Below are 19,077 nucleotides of genomic sequence, written 5' to 3'. Positions count from 1 at the left end.
GTATAACCGCTGAGAAAGAAGAACCCCAAAAGCATAATGTATGACCTCAATGCTCAGGAAATAAGTTAGTCGCCCAAGATCTGGGTATGGGTTTTCTATGAAAATTCTGTTTGGACTTGGATCCAGACCCAGTATGAATACCTCAAAGTCAAGTCCAATCCAGATATAGAATCACCCAGATCTAGCGAAACTCTGACCTGTTTTTGATGATGAGGAACCCTCACTGAAGATAGAGTCACTTAATGGGCCTGATCCCTTGCGAGGTAAACCCTGGGTGGGGTCATCGATACCCAAGCTCTTATGATGCCTACCATTTAAAGGCACCTGCACATCGGGTGGGAGTCGAACCTAGGACCAAGCAGTCAGCACTTTGTCCATAGGCCCGCTACCACTCCGGCAACCTAGTGAAGCTCGTACCTGTTGACACCTAGTTATCACAAAATAACGTGATAAAAGGATCTATGGGGGAGAATTTGTCTTCTCTGGTAGGAGTTGCTAGTGCACGTCACTTTGTGTTGGGACGTCACAAGTTTGAATCCCAATGGTATCGTTGTGTAACTGGCAGGGGTCTGCCTAACCCCAGCTTGCTTTAAAAAAACAACAGAGCTAGAAGATAACCACAAATATCATAAAAAAAAATATTTCCCAGATCCTACTTGAATTTAATATCACAGCTTAACTAAGCAATGACGTACTTTCTCACATGGAGATAGCTTTTACATTTTTCTGGTCCTTGTCAATTGTCATAGCATCCTCAAAAATCAAAGATTGGATCCATATTTTTTTTTCCTCTCCCAATGTTGCTTTTTCTATTTAAAATTTGATAACCTATACGTACCAAACCATATAGGGTCAGGGGTGGCAATGGGTCAGGTTTGTCCCTGACCTGACCCGTGCCAAACCCTATAGGGTTTGGTGATAAATAAGAAGACACGATTAGAATTCGGGTCGGACTCAAAGGGTTTGATTAATACATGGAGCTGGGTATCCTTTGTGAAATTTTATACCAGACTCGAGTTCCAATTAAGATAGGTTTTCTTTTTTGTTTCAATTAAGAAGACTTGATGGAGATGATAAAAAAGGATATGAATGCTTTGAACCTCATCGAGGACATGACAATGGATAGAAATGATTGGAGGAGAAGGATTCATGTGGAGGACCCAAAATGATTTTCTTTTTGGTTCATATCGCCGACCCCAATTGTTTGGGATGAAGGTGTTGTTGTTGTTATTGTTGTATTATTTTAACCGGTATGGTTTGAGTTTGATTCTACCTGGATCCAAACCAAACCTGACCCATTGACACACCTAACGATGTCAAGGTTATTTATGCAAATAAACATGCATGTTCCAAGCAGATCCTCGTCAAGGTTGAATGTCGGCACAGGAGATAAACACCTTTCAAGATAGTGCATGTGTGTGTACAAGTTTATCCAACTTCAACCAACGAAGCCTCGGCTTGTCTGGTAGGAGCAGCTAGTGCACGGCACCTTATTTTGGGATGTTGCAAGTTCGAATCCCAATGTTATCATTGTATAACTGGTAGGGTTCTGGCTAACCCAGCTTGCCTATAAAAAATAAACGATATATTCAACTTTAAAGTAGTTATATTCACATTAACATAATTCTACTAGTTGAAATGATCAAAACACTCTTTAAAAACAATGTCATTTTTTTTCAAATTCATAGATATTTAATGTTAGTAGTCTACTCTTTTGTTTAAGAGGACAATAAAATTTTCTGAAAATGACTTAGATGGTACTCACTTTTGACAGCATTTTTTGTTTTCGCCGAGACTAGAAAAATATCTCAAACATGGCCAATTCACTACTCAAAATATACCAAACATGGCCATTTGAATTTTTTGTTTACCGTTTTATGCTCTTTTCACCCAACAAATTAGATGCCTCGGTCATGTAATTGTCGCCTGAAAAAAATCAGGCATCTTGTCAGTTGTCACCCGGAAAAAATCAGGCACCATATAAGTTGTCAACTAAAAATTCAAACGTCTAAATTTTTTTGGTGACAAAAGGCAAAAGCATCGAATAAATAAGTTGGCCATGTTTGTTATATTTTATAACTTGCGGTTAGCAATGGTATTTTCAATAAAAGTGGGGGTAACTATGTCAATGTCCATAAAAATTTTAAACAATTTTTTCAAAAATTAATAAGGTGTAATTCAGCCATTTGTAATAACTTTTATATCCTGGAAAAGTAACTATGTATTTTAAAAAATGTCATTGTTTTTTAAGAGAATTTTGATCATTTCACTCGGTTGAATACAGCTAAAATTAGTATAACTAGTTTGAAGTTAGATAAACCTGAGTGAGGATCACGTACAGGCACCTCTGATAGTAACATCGTTAGAGGCGCCTTGGATGTCATTCATCCTAAAAATGAATGACACCCATCAAAACAATGAACAAGCTCATTGTGAGCCATTCATTTTAAACCATTCCGATGTCGACCGTCCGAAATACAAACGACATCGAAAAAAAAGAGTGGGGTCCATCCAAGTGATGGGCATCCCATTCGTACAAGTTTTGGATCTTGTTCATCTTGTGATCAATGACATCCAGAGATGCTATGACGGAATACCATCCCATCTCAATAAACCCCATATACACGTATATACTTATGTGATTTTGTCGAGCATATGAACCTAAGAGGAATGATTGGGATAGGAACTAGAGGAGAGGTAGTCCCCAAAAAAAATCCCTTCTTTCAAGTGCTAAGCTCCTTTCCAAGATCCAATATTTGGAAAAGTTTCTTAAAGCTAAACAATGACAATGTTTGTACATAAGGAAAAGGTGATTGTTATCTTTATCCCAGATATTTTAGATATAATAAGATAGATGATCGTGTGAGGTTCTCATTTCTAAGATTCCCCATTTATTAGTTCGTCTAATATTTTTTATTGGAGTTTAAAACTTTCATAGAACAATCTCTAGTTGTTTATTTATCCTTGAGCTTGCCTTTAAATATAGTGATTGAATTGAATCCCTAACTTTTGGGCAGTTTCCTTCAGGTAGAAACCTCGCATTTTGTATAAATTGATTACCCTTTCATGTTTAGCTAAAGACATTTTGCCACGGATGCTTTTCCTGTTTTTTTGTTTAGTGGATATATATATATATATATATAGAGAGAGAGAGAGAGAGAGTCGAAATATGATTTCAACATAGCCACAGAAAGGGTCAACAGAGTTGAACCCAAAGAGAACAAAACCAGAAAAACAAAAACAAAACAAAAACAAGAAGGTGCCAAACAAAAAAAATGGCTCACGCAAGAGCCGCAAAACCAATACAGTTCGAAGGGAGCGGAGCGACAGTAAAAAAAAAACATTAGATCGAGAAGATGAATACGCAAAATCGCGTAAACGTCCACTAGGATTTTTTGAGCAAGATGATTAATGTCGACCAAAGATTCCCAAAAAAGGGCATCATTGCGCGTCATCCAAACGAACCACCAAGTGGTAAACAACTATGACCTCCAAATTAACCACCACCGCTTACTGCGCCGAAGGCAGACTGGGCCCAAGATGAGGTCTAGCACAAAGGACTCCTCTATAACCAGGACCTTCGGGTGCCTCCAAGTCCTACGAAATATCTCCACAAAGGTAGGGCAAGACCAGAAGAGATGGAACGAAGATTCTTCAGCAGCATGACAAAGCACACACCAACTCGAAAGTTGGAAGCCCCACCTTTTTAAGATAGAATGAGTTTGGACCTTATCCTGCAAGATTAACCAATCTAGGACCCGAAAACCGGGTGAAGGGCCCTTCACTCAGAGCGCAGATTCGGGAAACTAGGCCGCCCTCGAGGGAAGCAACGATCTATAGACTTTGCTGGTCAGGAACTTCTCGGTAGGAGCAATAGCCTAATGCACCCAGTTACCAAAATCGACAGGATCATCAAAATTATCGCTGAAGAAAGCTAAAGCTGACAACCATGTCTTACGCAGATGAAAAAATTCTCCACGCCGAAAGCAGAAGAAAACCAGAAGGAGAGAAGGAGGCTCATACTTAGAGAGAAGAAAAGTAGTGCAAGGATTATTCGGTTGATGAGCAAGCCAACATTGCTTAAAGACCAGGGCAATACTCCTGAGTCTGGGTGCACGAACACCTAAACCGGCCATAGAATGCCACAAGACCACCAAACGTCAACCAACCAGGTGGCGTTTACCCTTGAGATGACACCCAGACCAAAGGAAGTCTGCCAGCAGACGCGTTAGCTGCTTCTCCACACCCTCAGGCATCAGAAACATGAACATGGAGAATTCTGGAATGGTCGAGAGAACGTGCTTCACTAAAGTTAGGCGGTCAACATACAAGAGATAAGAAGCTTGCCACTAGAGTAATTTGTGCTTAACTTTAAGAAGCGTCAGAGCCCAGACCATAGAGGAAAAGTGTTTAACTTGTAATGACAAACCCAAGTACAACATAGGCAGCTCAGATATAACACAATTAAAGATCTTCATCCCAGCAGCTAACATAGAGGGATGAACATGAAACATAGAAAGAGAACACTTGTGCTCATTAAGAGAAAGGCCAAAAAGAGAGAGAAAAAAGTGAAGAATAAGCTTGAACTGAAGCATCTGCTGAACACTAGTGCGACCGAAAATGAGCATATCATCAGCATAAATAAGGGCATGAACATGGAAGTCCTGGACTGGTAAGGGATCAATGAAACTACAGGCAACGGCCCGCTTAAGCAGCACAACAAGACACTCGGTGACCGCATTGAACAATAAAGGCGAAAGAGGGCAACCTTGACGTAGACTCCGCTCCAGCTTGAACTGTTCCTCAAAAGTGCCGTTGATATTCAGCATAGCCTGAGCATTCGAGACTAGTTCTCTAACCCAACCAGAGAACCGATGACCAAACCCAAAATTCGATAACATTTGAAATAAAAAGGGCCATTATACAAAGTCAAAGGTCTTATGAAAACCTAATTTAAGAATGAAAGAAGGTTGACCGCAAAGAGTGCACAACCTTGGTTGCCATGATAAAAGAATGATGAACCCTCTTATTATGGATGAAGGCAAACTTGGAGTCTGAGAAGATCTGTTGAGCTACCAATTTCAGCCTGTTTGCCAAAACCTTGGCAATCATATGGTAAAGAGCACTTGTCACCGAGATTGGGCAAAACTGAGAGATATCTAAAGCATCGACATCTTTAGGAATAAGCAAAATAATGGCTAAATGAAAAGGGTAGGGTAGCCTGGAATTGCAATAAAACTCATCGAAGAGGCTAACCACATTCGATTTGACAGAATCCTAGAAAATCCTGAAAAAGTCAACATAAAACCCATCAAAGTTGGGCGCTTTCCAACCAGACAGATCCTTGATAGCACGAAGGATCTCAACATTCGAGAATCTTCTTTGTAAAGCACATGCTTGGTCATGAGAGATCGCTCGAAGCATGACAGGCCCAATATTGCCCTCTGCAACCACTGAAGAGGCATAAATAAACTTGAAATAGTGTGTGACGGCTTAGTTGACAAGCTGATCAGAGAAAGAGGCACCCTAAATGAAGATAGAAGGGATGGCCTTCCTTCGATGGCGATGAGACGCATAGGAGTGGAAAATTTTAGTGTTGTCATCACCGGCTTTGAGCCAATTCACCCTAGATCATTGCTTCTAATGGATTTCGTCTCTGACTCTCTAGTTATTCAATAACATAGAAAGCTCCATGGACCTGGCCTAAAAACTCAAAAGTTGAGGTTCAGAAAAGCATCAGGGAAAGACATAGACTGGTATAATTTAGAAAGCTCACGCTCCCAGCCAAATGCTGAAATTTTACAATGTTGCAATCATGGATCCAGACCCTGGTATCCTTATCAAGATGCGAAAGCTTGCTGATAAGCCAAAGAGCAACCCAATGCTTGACAGAAGGCTTAAACCAAGAGGCCGAAATAACCGAATTGAAATTCGACTCTTGAAGCCACCATTACTAAAAAACAAAGCGTCTGGTGAAGGAGAATTCATCCCCCCCAAAGAGTGATGAGCCGACCATGGTCAGAGATAGAGGGCGCAAGCAAGACACATTTAATGTCAGGGATGAGGTCCAACAAAGGAGTGACAAATACCCTGTCCAGAACTCGACAACACGGGCGCTCGCCTATTCGACCAAGAGAAACACTCGTCGGTAAGAGGAAGAGGATAAAAAAGATATCGGTGAACAAAGTCTTGGAAGCCTCAAATAGAGAGATTAGGAAGGACGATAGAATTAAAATCATGAGTAGAAAGCAAACAATTGAAATCACATATAATAAGGTGTCACTGATCATTAGAAGTAACCACCCTATCAAGGTCATCCCAAAACGCGGGCCTCCTGTTAGCGAGGTTGGGTCCATAAACCATGGACACCATTGCTCTTCGACCAACCGACTATAAACTGAAGGAAATAGACAAAGAATAGAGACCCACATCTAGCTGCGATAATTTTAAAGACTTCTTACCAAAGAGGAGAATACCACTGACATGGTTGATCGTTGGCTTAAAGAAAAAATTTGCACCCTACCAAATGGAAGAAGCGACTGCAAGCTAGATGTCCTTTATTTTAGTTTCACAATTGGCAAACATGTCAGGATTATCTTGTCTAACCCAACTCGCCAAAGACAAGCGCTTGGAGGCAAATATGAGACCTCTAATATTCCAGCAAACAAGATTCATGGCACAAAATCTGAAAAGACCCATGGCTACCGCAACCTGGACGATCTACGATAAGATCAACCAAGAGAAACTGAATCTAGAAAGATAGCCCTCCTCCGTCTATGGTTACCAATGGGGGAACGTTGAACATTTCCGATGGAAGAGTCATCCTGCGAAGAACCGAACAAAACAGAAAGGGGGGCAAAGGATATCTTCAGAAATAGAATGGTGACCAGAAATAGTTGAATCCATGACAGTCAATGGAGCTAGCAACTGAGATGCAGAGAGAGATATCCAAAAGTTGAGCAGCATCGCCGATCTCAATAATCAGGAGGTGTGAATTATGATGCAGGTGGAGCTGAGAGGAAGGCAAGTGAGTCGACACACAACCCGACAAACTGCCACCAGAGCCAATGATAGAAGAAAACAACTGGATGAGGAGAATATGAGATAACCTCCAGGCACGAGGGAAAAAAGGGTGAGGATGAGAAACCGAGAAGCCAATCACAATGCAGCTGCTGGCCTGGTTGGAGATAACGTGAATCGCCATAATATGAATAACAAGGTAAGCAAAATTTCAGGATAGAAAGAGAATGAAGGAAGAGATTGAACTAAGGCCACCATGAGCAAGACTGTTCACCCATGCCACCGAGCAGCAGCTGGAGAGGGAGAAGGTCGAAGAAAATGTTGGGTCCCAAGGATGCGAAGAAATGATCGAATGACCTCGAGCAAGCAAACCTGAAGGTGTCACCAATGAGACTTGGGAAGGCGCACAAGAATAAGCAGGCTGAGGGCCCTGCCTAGGAGGAGAAAAACTTGCCAGGTCTCGAGAAGAGAAATCATGGAAAGAGACAGACTACATGAAGTCATCCTCATGCGGAACAACCGACGTCTTAGAGAGGGGTGAAAAAGGTGACAGGTCTCAAGAAGAAGACAAATTGACCATATGAGCTACATCAGAGAAATTAATGCAGGCCTGGGCATAAGCATGTGTTCCCATACCAGACAGCACGAGCGACATCGTTAGAATGATGAAGGTCTGATTCCCCAATGCATTCAAGCATACCTGAAGGCGCCGCCACAGAGACACAAAAGAGCGCCAGAAAAACCAAACCTGTGCAAAACAACTGACGGCTGGGAGACACGCACATCGAGAAGTTGGGTTAGAACAAGGATATCCTTCACCAGAGAAAAGGAAAGGGAAGCCGAAGATGAGGACTGAGAAACCTTAGCAATGGGCGGTGGCTGGACCGGGATCTAGATAGACCCAATCTTGACCACGAGAAAAGAATATGTCAGCTACTGATGATCACCAATTTACACCCACGACGAGAAAGATAGATATCTGATTGGCCGAGGATTACTCCGGTAAGCATGAAAATACCCCAACCCAATAGGGGTTGAAAAGGAAGAGACGACACCACCGAGAGCGGATGAGAGAAGGAAGAACACATGTGCATCCAGACCGAATGATGCCAAGATAAAAAAGAGGAATCACACTTGTAGCAGTGAAGGCACTTGTGAAAATTCAGGGAGAAACAAGCAACACACCACCAATCCTTTTGCCTGGTAAGACTTAACTGAGATCTAGAATGAAGGGCGTGGAAGGAATGCTGCCAGGAAGAGGGAATCTGCGGCCATGACTTATCCGTCACCCGAACCGATGGCACACGAAAGAAGAATGGCAGAACTAGCATTGCCTGAGTAGAGCATGTGGTGAGAGGCTCCAACCTTACCCCACGCAGAAAATGTTGGACGTCTGAGATGAGAAGCGAGCTCATGGCAAGGTTGGAGCACAGCGACGCCAAAAGCAAAGAGAAAAATCTATATTTGAGCTGAATTTTGGTCTAAGAATAACCTTTGCTAAAATGTCTACAAGTTGACCATTAGAGAATATAAATGTAACCTCAAATTCTTTCTTTGCCACTTTTTTTCTCATGAAGTGATAGTCTATTTCAATATGCCCTGTTCAAGCAAAGAATATTGGATTGAGTATGAGAAAATCAGCTTCTAAATTGTCAGACCATAAGACAGATATTTGGTCTTGTGAAGCACCAAGATTTTTCAAAAGTTGAACAAGCTATAAAATTTCAGAACTAGCTCCTACAATAACTTTATATTTAGCTTTAATGCTTGAATGAGTCATAGTGGGATGCTTATTTGAACTCCATGAGAGTAAATTTGAGTCACAAAATGTATGATACCCACTTGTAGACATTTTGTCATCTGAGCAGCCTGCCCAATCTACATCAAAGAAAGCAGAGAGACTTATAGAGTTAGACCTCTTTATATTTAACCCATAATTTATTATACCCTTCAAATATCTTAATATGTGTGTAACATGAGCCTAATGCTCCTAGGTTGGTTCATGCATAAATTGACATGCTTTATTCACAATGAAGGATAAGTCTAGTATGGTGAAAGTCACATAGTGTAAAGCTCTTACGGTACTTTGATATTCAGTAGGATTCACTAATCGACTTTTAGCGAACTTGGACAAGGTAATATTAGGAGCTGCAGAAGTGACCACAAGTTTGGTATCTGTCATATCAATCTTATTGAAGAGATCATACACATACTGATGCAAAGCATCCAGATAATCGCGAGGAGCAAAGACCCGATCTACATTGCATGACTTGTGACCCCATGTCAAAACAAACCCATTTTGGGTCCATTTGGGGTTGAGGGGTATTTTGGTTATTTGTCATTTAATTTTCTGAGAATTTTAATTCAATAATCTTAAAAAAATTATTTTAATTTTGTGATTCCATTTTTGTGTATATTGTAATCAATTATATATATATATATAATTATTTATTTATTTATTTTTAGGTGCCAGATCTTACAGATTCAGATAGTTTTGGTATCTGGTAAAATTAATTTAGGGCACTAGAGGGTTTATGGGGTATCGAGATTGATTTTTATTTTTTTAGCAATTTTATTTTGCTCTAAAATGGTTCAAGATTCATTCGCATAAATTGGATCTTGCACTAGATCCAAATCATCTTAAATAGATCCATATTGGTGCCCCCATGGCTGGACCAATATGGACCCCATTTGAATTTGTTGGACCAAAATCAAAAGGAGTGTAGCTTGACTCTCTATTGGTGCAAATGGAGGTGGACTTAAAGTCTCTCTATGCCCAAGTCACCTTCAAGGTGACCAATAGGAGAACAACTCTTTCTTAACCATTCAAAAGTAAAGCATTTCAAATTTGTCCTTCTTGTTAGCCACTAATGAGGTAGCCTCTAACATGGCCAATGAGAGGCCATGCTACCTTTCTTCCTCCCTTAAATGAGCCCAGAAAAAATGTTGAGAGGGTATTTTCCTCTCTTTGCTGAAAAAAAATTGTTGAAGAAAATTTATGGTAGATCTCTCCTAGTTGTCTCCTACCTTCGAACATTTTTTAAGTTTGTTGCAGACAGACCATGGCGCAGACCATAGCTCCAGCTGGGCGTGAATCGGTGTTGCGTGTAAACCGTTCGTGTGTCCCTAGTTGCTATAAAAAAGTTGTACCAACTGTTGTTGCTAATTCCTTGGTCGTGGTGTTCTTGCTGACTTGGAAAGAAGTAGCATCATGATTATTCGTATTGTTCATGTTGTTTGTGTTTGAGTGACTCTTGATATTGTGTTGGAACCTTATCTTGTGACTTTTAAAACATGTTTGATTAAACTTTCATCAGTTTGAACTAGTTAGACATCTTGTTTGATCTAAGAGGTTATCTTTTAAGCATTGGATCTTGAATAAAATTTTGTTGCTAGTTTGTTTGCTATTTGTAGCTTATTTATAATTTTTACTTTGTTTAACCAAAGTTGGGATAAGGTAGAAAGGATTTAACATTGAAAAAGATACCTTTAGAAGTGTTTGTGTGTGAAAGTTGAATAATAAACTCTTAATGCTAAAATTTGGACTATATTAAATTTGTTGTTGAATCGTGTAACACCATTCGGTTTTGTGACTGTGTATCAGACACAGTTTTACTAAACTAAGCATAACTCTTAATTTACTTCATAAAAATTATTGTATGATAGCTTATTGAAAACTAACATCAGTAGCTATAACTTACATGTTTAACACATTTTTTGATTCATTTGTTTTAGCTGTCAAAACTAGTCAACTAACAAAACTCATTCAAGTAGTTGTTAGGAATATAACAGCCTAACCCCTTGTTTAGTTTGTAGGGAAGCCATCTAAACTCTTATTCAAGTGATTTTCATTGATATGATTTGTTAATTAAATTTTTTACAACTTTTATGTTAAACAAATTTGCTAAATAAATCGTTTGTAGGGTCAAAAATGTTTTGGAATGGACATAACAGTCTCACAAGTTATTGTATAGGACTGTACTAGTCATTCATCTTTTTTGGGTTGTATTGGAGTCATACGGCATCTTATTTGAGTGATTTTAATTTTTTCATTTTTAAAACTAAATTTTCTACAACTTTTGTGTTCAGTTCATTTACTGAATTCTTAGGAAATGATCCTGTTTTGGCTTGTTTATACTGGACAATCCCAGTAGACCCACCTGTGAACACCGATCAATTAATCTGGTGTTCAGACCATATCTTGACCATCAGTAGTCAGATTTTCATGTTTTAGGGATTGTTAGAAAGAGGATTATGTCGTCTATAGAATCTATTTTGGTGTTATTCTTCCATTTGGAGTGCAACAGGGTCCAAGCACCCTCGTATTAAAAATTATCAATTTTTCAAGTTATCCAGTTTAGCTTCTACGCATCAGGATTCATTTGGTTCTTGGATCGTGGATCAGCCCCTTGCTGGATCCACATCACATACTTTCTTTGTGTCAAAGCCAAACCGTTAGGAATGTAAAATATTTTTATGCCAAGAAAGTAATGAAGTCGGCCAAGATCTTTTATTAAAAATTCTTGGCCACAACTATTTATAATCTGTTGAATTTCTTTTTATGATCTGCCTATGATAATAATATCATCCACATATATCAAAATATGCATGACATAACCATTAGTTTGCTTGATAGACAAGAAAAATCAATATTGGAGTCTTCAAAACCAAGTTTTTTAAGATAAAGTTTTAGCCTTTCAAACCAAGCTCATGGAGCTCATTTAAGCTCATATAAAGCATTATTCAACTTGCAAACATAATTAAAAAAATATTTATTTTCAAACCCCACTAGTTTTATCATATAAACTTCTTCCTTCAAAAGTCCATGTAGAAAAGCATTGTTTACATCAAGTTGATGTATTTCTCAATTTTGGCTTATGACTATAGTTATGACCATCTTTACAGTAATGGGTTTTATGATCACACTAAAAGTTTTGAAGTAATTATCCCTTCTTGTTGACTGCAGCCTTCAACTACAAGTCTAAAATTGTAGCGGGCAAGAGAACCATCAACATGCCTTTTGATTTTCTACACTCACATGCAACCAAAAACATTATGTGCAGCATTAGGAGGAACACGAATCTATTTTTTATTTTTGTGAAAAACATCAATCTCTTCTCTCATGGCTTGACACCAATTAGGATGGGTAACAGCTTGTTAAAAAAAAAATAGCTCTTTTTGAAAAATTTAACTCACTAAAGCAAGGCATAAAAGATATTTGGTATATAAAAACCTTGGATTTTCAGGTCTCATTTTGGGACTATGTGATCATGTGATGGATCTGTGGTTGTTCATGGCTAACAACAGGTTCATTATCTATGTTGATTTGTTCCTGAGAGACTGAACTAGTTCAATACTCAACTCATCAAGAATGAACTCAAGATTGGGTTGGGTGTCATCTTGAAAATCCTCAACTTCAACAATAGTTTCCGCATTTTCTTCTTCAACACTATCATAACCCGGATTGAGTGAAGTTAATAGGACCAAATTTAGAGGACTTTGAGTCGATTCGTGTGTGACTTGACTAAGTGCAAGCTCTTCAAGTCATTGTTTAGCCAACCACACCAAAACCTCTGGGGTCTAGTACCAGCAAAGAGAAAAGAAACCTCATCAAATAGCACATGCCTTAAAATAAATGTTCTTTTAATAGTGGGATTAAAACAAATATAGCCCTTGTAACATACACCATAGCCTATAAACACACATGGTTTTGATATTGAAGTAAGCTTCAAACTTTTTATACAACACCAAAAAAGGATAACAAGTACAACCAAAACTTTTGAAGTGCTCATAATTCTATTTAAAAGCAATTCACAAGGAGTTTTTTCACAAATGTTATCACTTGGAAACTCATTTATAATGTATGCAATAGTTCTAAATGCATCAACCCAAAAAACTTCACTTAGAGAGGCATGAACAAGTAAACTTAGGTCAGTTTCCACAACATTTCTATATTTTTATTCCACTACACCATTTTGTTGTGGTGTATATGGTCTTGAAATCCACCTTTGAATGCCATTTTGATCAAGAAAAGCTGAAATTTTTGAATTAATAATTTCACCACATCCATCACTATGAAATATTTTAATTTCATGACCAATTTGTTTTTCAACAATTCTTCTAAAATTCTTAAAACAAGACAAAGCATTCAATTTCTTTTTTTAACAAAAACAACCAAGTGACTCTAGAGTAATGATCAACAAGAAGCAAATAATATTGAAAGCCTTATAGAGACAAGGATGGAGTGGGTTTCCAAATATCAACATGTATCAATTCCAAAGAAAAATTAACAAAAACTTAAAATCTTCAAAAAGCAATTTGTGCATTTTACTAACCGCACAACTAGAACAAACTCTTTTATCTATTGTACTATCAAAAGAAATATAATTACTCTTCTCCAAAATATCATGAGTTTTGGATCCAAGATACCCAACCAATTATGCCAAGTGTCGCTTGAGATCGATATGCCTCCAAAAACAACATTAGCTCCCCTATTCACCTCGTTGTCATATCCAGAAGGCCAAAGCTATAAACCACAACTATTCAACCCTTTTTGGCAAATAGTCATGCTTCGTTGATCCTTAACATAAAAGCTCTGTGAGTGAAACTCAAATAACAATCATTATCCTTAGCAAATTTAGCAACTAAACTAAGATTTTTTTTAATCATAGAAACATGCAAGACATTTCTCAAAACAAGAGATTTTCCTCCTTTTGAGTTTAGATGAACATTACCAATATTTGTTATTGGAAGATTAGCTTCATTCTCAACCATAATGGAATTTGTGCCTCGAAACTCTATTTTGTTTGTCATAGCTTGATCATTTGTTGTGACATGATGGGTAACACCCATGTTAGGGTACCATGATGAGTCTTGCATCGAACTTAAGTCCATCACAACAAAGGCCTTTGGAATATCATAACAAGTACCTCTAGTATGATTTTTTCTCTTGCAAAACTAACATGTTACTTGATTGTCACCTCTTAATGTATGGGTGAAGTTCTATCTATTGACTAGGTTATTGGAGTTCTGAAAATAATTCTGAACCCCTGAAATCCATGATTACAACTTCTTTCTCTAAAACCACGTCCATGACCACTCTGCACAAAAAAGACAATGGACATATTTTTAGTTTAATGTAAGGATTGCTTAGGCTTCAATTGTTGTAAGTGCCTCTCTTGATTTAACAGAAGATCATACACCTTAATGAAAGAAAGGAGGTTCTTCAATGTTGTTTTGGTGGTGATGAGACATTCATAGTGTCTTGTGAGACCGTTTAAGTTATGCTAGACCAACTCAGCATCTGAAACCAACTCTTTGACAACACTTAACAAATCAATCGAAAACTTCACATGGTTGGGACATTCAACAATTCTATTTTCTAACATCTTGGAGCTCTTTTTTTATTTGAAGAATCTACAAGCTCGATTAGGATGCATATGTACGTTTGAGTGCAATCCATGCTTCACGTGTGGAAGGAATACATATAATTTGGATTAAGACAAACTCAGTGACGGTTGCCTTAATCCAGCTCAAGTCAAGCTGATATGCACACTTTCAAATGTAAAAATCTGGTTTTGGCTTTGAATGTTCTTCTTCCTTGATGAACTAATTTAGTGCAGAGGATGATTCATCAACACATTGATAATACATTTTTTACTTTAACATTCATTCATCAATATGTAATGGTTATAAACAAATAGAGGCATCCATATTCGGTAGCAAATGGCAACAAAGCCAAATAGTGCACAAGCACCTTATTCAATTCATGCCCCTACTTGGACACTCAATCCATGCATAAAATCAGTATAGCAGTACATATATAGTATCATTCATTTCAAAATAACATCACATGTAAACACCGACAAGTTATCAATACATCTATAACTTGGTTCTTAGTTGGTTCGAGATCCATCGGACTCCTAAACTATCTTACTGTTACGACTATCACAAAACCGTGTACAGTTTTTGGACAAAGCTAAATTTCAGACAAAATGTAGGAAATTCCGTCAGTTTTTTTATGCCACAAACAGTTCGTAAAAATTCCTTCGTATGAGGAAGATACGACTGATTTAGTATTCACTATCACTGTAACGGATTCTATTTGTGATCACCACAATAAATAGTTATTGCGATCAAGCTTAATAAAAACAAATGATTGAGAACAAATATTTGTTGATGATGAGTAAGATAAAGTTGCCATGATTGACACCAAAAAGATAAAACCTCACGTTCAAGGTGGTTTAACTAGCTCCAACAACTTGCCACAATCACATGACAACTAAACGAATGAACAAGGCTAAGAAGCCGTTTGGCTCTAATACCATGTCAATGGTAAAGAGAAAATGACAACCACACACACAACAAAACTAGTTTACGTGGTTTGACTGTTAGGATAGCCTACATCCACAGTAAGATCACTCTATATCACACGAGGTAAATGCCTATGTGTGCGTATGTCAAGCTGGTTGCAATTAGTTACATGTTTCCAATTCCATTGCTACAATTTAAGAAATTTAGAGTTGGAGTTTCTATCAAACTCTTCTTTGAAATAGGCACGTGTTTTATCTTTATCTAGCCCTGAAGAGGCAATGACTTCTATCTTAAACCTTTCCAATTTCTTCATCCTTAGCTAATGTGTTCCTTATCTTCTGGTTACTGGTGGTACAATCTAAATCCCCACACTCTGGACTTAATCTAATTGTCATATACTTGTTATTGGAGATACTTTAACAAAAGAGAGAGAGAGAGGAGAGAGAGAGAGAGAGAGAGACTTTATGAAGATTGCTTTTGAAACTGTACTTTATCATGAACATCATTGGATCATGAAAAGAAAGTGGATCATCCATTAGCAGATTAATGAAGAGATTAATGTGCTCTTTTATGTTCCTTGTATCCAGCATATTCTAAATGAAAAGGAAGACTTAAAGATAGCCAGTAACAGTAATTAAGTGGCTTCATCATTAGTTGTTACGACAAGCAATATCTGGTGCTGTCCATTTCATGATATGGCCCGCAAACAAGGGTGACCATTGTCCGTACTTAGCTATAAAAATTATCCCCAGCTTAGCAATATATATCGAAGTATAGTATACCTGTTTTTGTAAAAGATCACTTTACAAATAAATTGCTCGAGAAACATGGTTTCAATTAGATACTCATTTACATCTCTCATTGGCTAAGACGTACTTGTCATTATAGTACTTGGAAATACTTATGAATGTCATCATGCTCAGGCTACTCAGGAGAGCAAGAAGCCAATAATAAAGATCTAACCTTGCTTCACTTAAATTATCTGAGAACCAACTCCTTTGCCCTCTCATCCTTGTCACAAATTCAATCACTGATATAAGTATGGCACTTAGGAAGCTTCCAAACCCAAAAACACTTGTGTACAGGGCTATGCCTATGGTTCTCATTGTACTTGGTACTTGTGAGTAAAAGTACTCTTGCATGCCTACTACAGTGAACACATCTGAGATCCCCAAGAGAATGTATTGTGGTAACAACCAGAATATGCTTAGTTGCACGATATCGGCGCGAGTTCCATCATCAAATGTATGCATCTGAAGCCTCTTAGTCTCCAACAATGCTGCAATAACCATAGCTATAATTGAGAGAAACATTCCAATGCCTATTCTTTGCAGAGTACTTATCCCTTGGTCACTGCCAGTGATTCTTTTGATAAAGGGAATGATTAGTGGATCATATAGTGGCATTAGCAATATTATGGATATTGTTATTGCACTTTGAAGGGTTGCTGGAGGGATTTCAAAGCTCTTCCCAATGTTCCTCTTCATTGTGATGCCTTGTTTGGTGAAGAAAGTAGTTGGTTGTTGGAATATGACTGCAAACATTAAGCATGTTGTCCATATGGGGAGTAATCTGAGAACAGTTCTTGAATCTTCAGGTGCAGGCATGTTTTGGCCAAGCTTCCCCTCCAAAACCTCAAGACGGCCATTATCAACCAAGCCTTCCTTCTCTTGTAGCCTACAAATATGTCGTATAAGGTATCTATCAGCAAAATATGATTAATCAATTTCCAGCCACATTCTATTGAAAAATGTCCTTTTGTTTTAGAGTAGCATATAAATTGCTTGCACGCACGCGCGCGCACACACACACACACACACACACACGAGAGAGAGAGAGAGAGAGAGAGAGAGAGAGAGAGAGAGAGAGAGAGAGAGAGAGAGAGATTACTCGAGTTCGATTAAATGCTTATCACTTGCAGTTAAACCGAGTCTTCTAGCAATCACTTTTCTTCCAATTGCTTTGATGGTGTCAATCATGTTGCCAATGTGCTTCGTAGATTTGCTCTGTTTCTTAGTGTAGCAGCGGGACCCACATGAGAAGCACAGAGCTGACAATCCCATTGCAACAGTTGGGATGGCAAACCCAATTCCCCAACCGAACGTATCTTGTACATACGACAGTATGGTAACCCCCAAGAGGCTCCCACTACATATGCCAAAATACCAACATTGAAAAAACAAGCTCCTCTTGTTAGTATTCTCCTCCTCTGTGCTATCTAAAGGCAGCACAGCTTCCTCTTCTTCCAATTGGTCAGCACCAAAGGCTTGCAAGCATGGATTATACCCTCCTTGTCCTATAGATATCAAATATAGGGACCAAAACAGAGGGGAGGGTGATCTTTTACTCTTAGGAAACCAAGTCCGCACCAATGCCCATGAAGTCAAGGAAACAAGGCCCTATAACAACACATGAGACAACTCAGCATTTTTTCTTTCTTTCTTTCAGACAGAAAGAAAATCTTAAGAGAACTCTCTATGAATATGCAAGAAAACAAATCCTGGACATTGTATTCATTTAGTTATGGATAATTTACGAAAAGAAACCGATTATAGTTCATATTCATACCCAAAAGATTTGGTAATTCAAATGCATACTCATTTGTTTTATGGTTAACCAAAGGCTTACATGTGTTTAGGTTCCTAAGTTGGCCTTTCATCTTTTGACTCTCAAATCCATGAATTTACCCTATATATATATATATATATATATATATATATATATATATATATATATATATATATATAGAGAGAGAGAGAGAGAGAGAGAGAGAGAGAGAGAGAGAGTAAACTGGACAAAGCGAAGTCTATTTAATGAGTAAAACTGGTTAGTTTTGAATTTATTAACTATGGTTAAAAGGAATATAGTAAGCAGGGGTATGAATTTGAATATTTGAAGATAAAACTAGGTCATATTTTGAATTATTGTTTTAGCTGTGAATTTGAATTATCGAATAAAACCAGACATGTTTTTTCAAGTAACCCTTTAGTTATTGATAAAACCAACAAAACATGAACTAGAAGGCCTTGGGTTGTGCAGTTTGAAGCAGAAGCAGAACCTCTGTTCCAATGATGCAAAATTTTGCTGCATAAACGCAGATTGGTAACAAAGAAAAGAAAAAAAACTCACTGAATAACAAAGAAGGGAAAATTTTACCAATATATAGAGTAGAGAAGATGCTAGAATTGTTGAGTACCAATCCCCGTAAGAGTCAGCAAGTAGTGCGCCTACAAGTGGAAGCATAGAGGTAACTCCATACCAGTTGTTGATGTTCTTTGCTGCTACGGACGTGCTCTGGTGTAAGACATCTGTGAGGTAGCTCACCAAGTTGGCAGCAACACCCTTATATGCAAACCTTTCAACACTTCCAACAACTACATTAACACCTCCAATTAGCAATAGAACAAGAATATGTATGTAAGTAGCAAGTCACTAAATCAAGAAACGTATTGAAAGTACTCACCAATGATGAGAATGCATGACTTGCTAAGCCTTAGCTTCCCTGTTATAGCCATGAGAAATCAAGCTATCAAGAACAGTATGATTCAGTAGCTGAAACTATAAAGGGGGTGCTAGTGCCCCTCTTAAACATGTTGCCCTCCTTCAAAGAATGTGAGAAGAGGCAGAATATAACCACAATCCTGACACAAAAGCTTTCCTTGAGGCTTCAGACAAATTTTTTGCCTTTTAAGTTGTTGACATAAATCAAGTGAAAGTTATTTTGTATATTTGAGTAGAAAAAAC

General features: G+C 38.1%; 1 protein-coding gene across 1 annotated transcript; it reads right to left on the bottom strand.

Moving 5' to 3' along the window:
• Nucleotides 1–3,806: 3,806 nt before the first annotated feature.
• On the bottom strand, nucleotides 3,807–18,848 carry LOC149812839 (protein NRT1/ PTR FAMILY 5.8-like). The gene is made up of 9 exons (XM_089992305.1): nucleotides 18,797–18,848; nucleotides 18,490–18,707; nucleotides 17,224–17,732; nucleotides 16,187–17,010; nucleotides 5,309–5,453; nucleotides 4,993–5,221; nucleotides 4,430–4,832; nucleotides 4,170–4,306; nucleotides 3,807–3,878 (listed from the first exon to the last, which is right to left on the bottom strand). Exons 1-9 carry the CDS (start codon nucleotides 18,846–18,848, stop codon nucleotides 3,807–3,809), a joined length of 2,589 nt encoding a protein of 862 aa, XP_089848431.1.
• Between the last annotated feature and the right edge of the window lie 229 nt (nucleotides 18,849–19,077).

The sequence above is a fragment of the Nuphar pumila genome, chromosome 16 (genome assembly GCF_984573655.1).
Source record: "Nuphar pumila chromosome 16, dmNupPumi1.hap1.1, whole genome shotgun sequence".
NCBI lineage: Eukaryota > Viridiplantae > Streptophyta > Magnoliopsida > Nymphaeales > Nymphaeaceae > Nuphar > Nuphar pumila.
Note: the sequence above shows the minus strand (reverse complement) of the source record. Positions and strands in the feature narration are given on the sequence as shown.

Coding starts and splice junctions, on each gene's coding strand:
- LOC149812839 (XM_089992305.1), bottom strand. CDS start 18,848: ATGGCTATAACAGGGAAGCTAAGGCTTAGCAAGTCATGCATTCTCATC. Junction 17,011..17,223: donor AAGCATTTAATCGAACTCGA/GTAATCTCTCTC, acceptor ACATATTTGTAG/GCTACAAGAGAAGGAAGGCT. Junction 3,879..4,169: donor TCAAGGGTAAACGCCACCTG/GTTGGTTGACGT, acceptor TGGGTGCATTAG/GCTATTGCTCCTACCGAGAA.